General features: G+C 44.7%; 1 protein-coding gene across 2 annotated transcripts; it reads right to left on the bottom strand.

Moving 5' to 3' along the window:
- Nucleotides 1-1,968: 1,968 nt before the first annotated feature.
- On the bottom strand, nucleotides 1,969-4,791 carry LOC115757201 (transcription factor bHLH77-like). 2 transcript variants are annotated; one of them, XM_030697340.2, is made up of 8 exons: nucleotides 3,623-4,790; nucleotides 3,327-3,521; nucleotides 3,154-3,219; nucleotides 2,980-3,048; nucleotides 2,819-2,890; nucleotides 2,496-2,720; nucleotides 2,321-2,402; nucleotides 1,969-2,226 (listed from the first exon to the last, which is right to left on the bottom strand). In XM_030697340.2, exons 1-8 carry the CDS (start codon nucleotides 4,490-4,492, stop codon nucleotides 2,189-2,191), a joined length of 1,617 nt encoding a protein of 538 aa, XP_030553200.1. In that variant the 5' UTR covers nucleotides 4,493-4,790; the 3' UTR covers nucleotides 1,969-2,188. The 2 variants fall into 2 exon arrangements, with proteins under 2 accessions (XP_030553200.1, XP_030553199.1); XM_030697339.2 differs by having other exon boundaries at nucleotides 1,969-2,402; nucleotides 3,623-4,791.
- Between the last annotated feature and the right edge of the window lie 346 nt (nucleotides 4,792-5,137).

Below are 5,137 nucleotides of genomic sequence, written 5' to 3'. Positions count from 1 at the left end.
TCCTTAACCTATCAATTGTGCTAATTTAGCTTTAAATTTTTTGATGATTTGCCGAGATAGTCTCAATACTTTTGACAACTTGTCAATTTAGTCCTTCCGGACAATTTTGGTTGGAATCTACTGACATGGATGTCAATGAGTTTATGACTAAATTAACGCAATTGAAAGGTTTAGAACTGAATTGACTACGGTAGAATCGGTTGAGGACTTTTTGTATGATTTTCCCTACTATTTAAAGTATTTTTTAAGAGCGCTTCTAGGTACATCTTTTTGGATCTAAACTGAAAATAAGGATCCTATTGTTGAACACTGTGGAGTTAAATTCAGTTAAATTGTTAATCGAATTGGGTGCAGTTTGTAGTTAATAAAAATTTCGTGACATTTTCAGATTTTTTTAATAGTCGACAATTTACCGATTAACGTTTAGTCTCGATTTCACATTTTGGTAAGATTGTTGATGGAATATGATGAAAGTAATTTGAGCACACATGGACCAAAATTGATCATTCCTACAAGTGCGGGAAGCAAGGGTGTAATTTCTTTTAGGAGTTTGCACATGTAAGCCGCTCGGTGTCGATAGCCGATGTCGACTCAACAATTTTCGATGAATTCTGATCGAAAATTTTAGTGGAATGACTTATATTATCACGAAACCCCCAAAAAATAAGAACCAAAATAAAAATGCAAAAGTTTGCCGAATACCCTAAGACGGGCATAGAGAATGCGATCGAGCTCTTAACGTTTCAATCCACGCGAATAAACTTTTACCTAAACGATATCACGAATTGCTTCTATGAATCTATGGCACTCGGAATCGCGTAGCCAACGACCTTCGATTGCATCAATGGATGAGAAGACTATGATGATACTTTGTAGTCAAGATTTAGGACGTACATGCCTCAATGTGAAGACTTACGATTTGAAAAATGGAAAGTAAAAAAAAAAAAAAAAGCCCTAATTTCGATATCCATCTTTTCAAGCAGCAATCTAAACCTAATTTGAAGAACAAACAGCCTTCGCTGTCGTTAGGTACGTGGAAAACCGGAGAACTGCAGAAAGTTTTCCTCAAAGCTCACTTTGGATTCCAGCTAATATAAAAGAGTAGTAGAGCTGACCAGTCATTCTCAGAATGGGATTGGACTTAAGACACCGTTTTGTCCTTACTAAGTACGATACCCAGCTGGTTTCCAGGCCTAACGAATCTAATCTCCCCACAAGTTACGGGATGTTTCTTTCTTTTTTCCACGTTATATCATCCGAATCATGGGGCCCCGTAATGGATTTCCCATCTTCTCTTACCAGGAAAAAAGAAAAAAGAAAAATTGATGGGATACAGAAGCAGCGTCGTCCTCACTGGAACTGTTCTTGTCTGGTTGCTGGGAAGGTAGGTGAAAATGATGGAGGATTTGGAAGTTTGTCAACATTTTAAGTTGATGATGATGGCGATGATGATGGCGGTGGTGGTGATGGAGGAGAAGGAAATGTTTGATTGCTAGATTGCTTCCTTCATTTTCTCCGCCTTTTCCGCGATCAAAGATCGAGTCGAGTCGAGTGGAGCGGGGTCATTCTGAGGGATGGACCAGACAGGGAATGCCGACCGTGTGAAAAAATTTTATCCATGGCGCGTCCCGAGGTTGATTGGTTGACGAGCATGCATAGAAAATTTTACATGGTCTTTGTGGGACCTTAGGTGGAATTATTACAAGACATCTCCTTCTTTCTTCTTCCAGTTGGAAGGTGCACAATGTTCATGATCTTGCTCTGTCAGAAACTTGAGAGAACATTTTTGATTCGGAGAGCACGAACCGCAGGATGTGTCATCGTTGTCAAGTTACAGCGTCTGTTCAATATCACTCTTGTTCACGGTTACAAACACAATGTGATTTCCCGATGCCGGTAAATTGCCGGTCGAATCTCTGAATGAACAAATTGCAGCATTTTAGAAATGGCGAGGTAACGCTAGAGACCGAAACAAATGCTTATATATCAGATACAAGATTCCCAATTAGTTCTACTGTCAACAATCTTGGAAAGATTTCCTTCAAAGAATGACTAAGCAATTACTGAAACCGAAGAATCGGTCCCGTATATACATAGGCCTTTGTCTCTTTCTCTTCTCTCTCTGTCTGTGGAAGGGGCCCTTGTCAATTGTCGGGCTCATACCCGTACTGTTCGTTAATGCCGGGCACTACAACTCGATTTTCATCTGACCGGCGTCCAGGGAGCCTGAAAATTTTGCATCATGTGTCAATGACAAAGTTGGATTTTCAGTTGTGATATATGAAAGCTCGATCGGCGTCGAATTCATAGATCCGTGTACCTTGTTCTATTCTATGAGACTCATTTTGGCCGAGACCCATTTGGACTACACTTTGGAGGTCATCCTCCCATAGAGCTTGGCCCTGAAGATGAATGCAACACTAAGATTTTGAAATCCTACAAACTTCAATTCCAAAAGAAAAAAAGATCAATGTCCATGGCTGCAGTTCAATTACCGGAGCGGGAGCTTCGCCGTAATTGTCCATGACAGGCAAGTTCAAGCTGGCATTTCTGTGAATTCCGGAATTCAAAAGATCTGCTGGGAATTGGGTATCCATGTTGCTGGAAACAACGCTCAGCATTGGCATTAGTCCTTGTCGGGGCTCATAACCATATGACATGGATCCGGACGAATCGACTGGATAGAGAGAATCCGGCAACGGTCCTCGAGGGTGCAAGATCTGCAAGTTGAATGCATTAGAGCCGGCCAATTCGTTTCAATTTTCGCATATGATTACATCGCGATTAGACTAGAAGCGAGACTGCCTGTTCAGCTTACATCTTTCGACAGGAAGGCTTCCAGATTGAAATCCATTCTGGGGTTCAGGGTTGCCATCTTCATGGAGAGAAACTGCAAGGAGAAGCGAACTGCATCAATGCCCGACTTTCAGAAAGTTTCAACAAAACTGGCGAGCCCGAGTAGCATTTTTTTTAACGTACCTCGACTTGACGCTGCAAGGACTGCACATAGTTAATGATCTCATCGAGCATCATTGCTTTCCCAGTCACCTGAAATTCATAAGGTCGAAAAACTTCTCCATCACATTCTCCATTTCGGAATTCCTTGGAAAAGTACATTACCAACGACCAGAGTGTCGCTAGAAAATGGCGCACCTTGTTACAGCCAGGAACGAGATCCTGAAGGGCCTTCATCTTCTGGCTTATCTTCTCTCTTCTGACCTGTCGGAAAACGGAAAGCAGGGACAAAATAGGATCAGCAATCATTGGCCGGAAGCTGGTCAGGATCAGTAAAAGTGGAAACTAACGGAAACGGATGAAGCTAGTACTCTTTCGGCAAGGCTATGGCTGTCAGTGGCTTGACCCCTTCTTGCTCTCACGTGGATGTAGTCCTTCGGCGGCTCCGGAGGCTTCGAACTCTCCTTGCTCTGCTTCTGATCCCCGTTCACCGTGTCTTTCTCGTTGCCGTCGGCCTCAGCGGGTTTGATTTTCTTCGTCATCTGTTCTTCATTCTCTGTGGCAACCTGCAAAATGCAATCTCTCTTTTAAATTTCCATCACAATGCCATGTAAAGGAGAAAGTCTTTCCGGGAGAGCACAAATTCAAGAAACAGGGTCATGTTCACCTCGGAATCTTTAGCAGATTGAGGAGAAGCGACCGATTCTCGCGCTTTCCCTTTCGGGATCGATTTTCTCTTCCTTGAATTCACGTCGATTTGTCCCCTGGCGTGCATCTCTCCGTGCGCAACCTGGTCGGAGATCGAAGACCCCTCGCGGGAATCCCCCATTTCTCCATTTTCGGGGGTCGAAGCGGAGATTCCTGACTGGAGGAAGATTCTATCATTCCCCTGTACACAGATTTGAGATCCGTCATTAGCCTTCAGCGACCGACTGCTCGGAACTCTGCAAAATCTCCCCGAATCGAGCATATTGCCCTGTTTCCCCGGGAATTCTGATGCATTCAACCCGAGGCCACTGTTTAGATTTGCGACATTCACATTCCTAGCGCCGAAGGAAGAGAATCTCGCCGCCCTGTGGGCGAACCCCGGATCAGCCATGACCGGCACGAAAGGCGGGTGCCCTGGAAAATGGCATCCGGGGGCCGGGAAGCCGCCGCCGCCGCCGCCGCCGCGGACATGCTGATCCGCCATCGAGAGGCTGAGCTTGGGCGGCGAGTTCAGAGGGGTGTTGTAACAGGAAGTGTTGGCGGCGCTGTTGTTGTAGGACCCCGGTGAGGTCTGGCCGGAATCGCAAATGCTGCCGAGCCTCCCGATCAGCTCTCGGATCATGACGGCGTCATCGCCCTCGCCGGCAGCCAGGGGCGGCGCCACGGGAGACGACACCATGGAGCTCAGGGCGGACTCAAAGGGATCGCCCCGATCCAACGCATCCTCCCAGCCGGCGACGAGGAAGCAGCTGGGGAGCTGGTCGTTGGGGTGGATTCCAATGGCGAAGGTGGATGAATTCTGAGTCAACGGAGTGGAACTTCCTTCCATTTTTTTTTTTTCCAGAGGAGCGAAGTAAAGTCTTGCTCTTTCCAGTGGAGAAAGAATGGTATGAGTTAAAGCAGAGGATTGAAGGGGAAGGAGGAGGAGGAGGAGGAGGAGAAGAAGAAGACTATTGAGATGAGAATGGGGGGTTTGAGTTTTGTGTTGGGAGATATAGGAGGGGAGCAAAAGAAGATACAAGTGACAAGGACAAGCAATGATAGCGGTGGAGTTCTTGTTTGTCACTCAAACGGGGGTGAGAGGAAGAGAGAGAGAAAGTAAAAACAGAGAGAGAGAAGAGAGAGAGAGAGAGAGAGATGTGGAAAGTAGTGGAGAAGGGAGGAAGATAAAGAAAGGCAGTGTTTGTTTGACTTTTCTCTTAAAAAAATGTGGAAGGGAAGAGGGATTTTTGTTTTATACCCAAGGGTGAAAATTTGGTTCATTTCATCTAGTAAAGTTGAGATATTGCTTAGAGCTTAAAAAATATATATATACAGAGTTAAGATATTGCAATTTTATTTTCACTTTTGGGGGCCAAACGAAGCCCCATAATGGCCAAGCACGGCCCCACATTTTTTTGATTTTTTTTAATCATATTATTAATACTTGTAATGAGATGAATATGAATACTATTTCCAATTTTTGGTTGCAAAG

The sequence above is a fragment of the Rhodamnia argentea genome, chromosome 1, assembly GCF_020921035.1.
Source record: "Rhodamnia argentea isolate NSW1041297 chromosome 1, ASM2092103v1, whole genome shotgun sequence".
NCBI lineage: Eukaryota > Viridiplantae > Streptophyta > Magnoliopsida > Myrtales > Myrtaceae > Rhodamnia > Rhodamnia argentea.
This window is presented reverse-complemented; position numbering and strand designations above follow the sequence as displayed.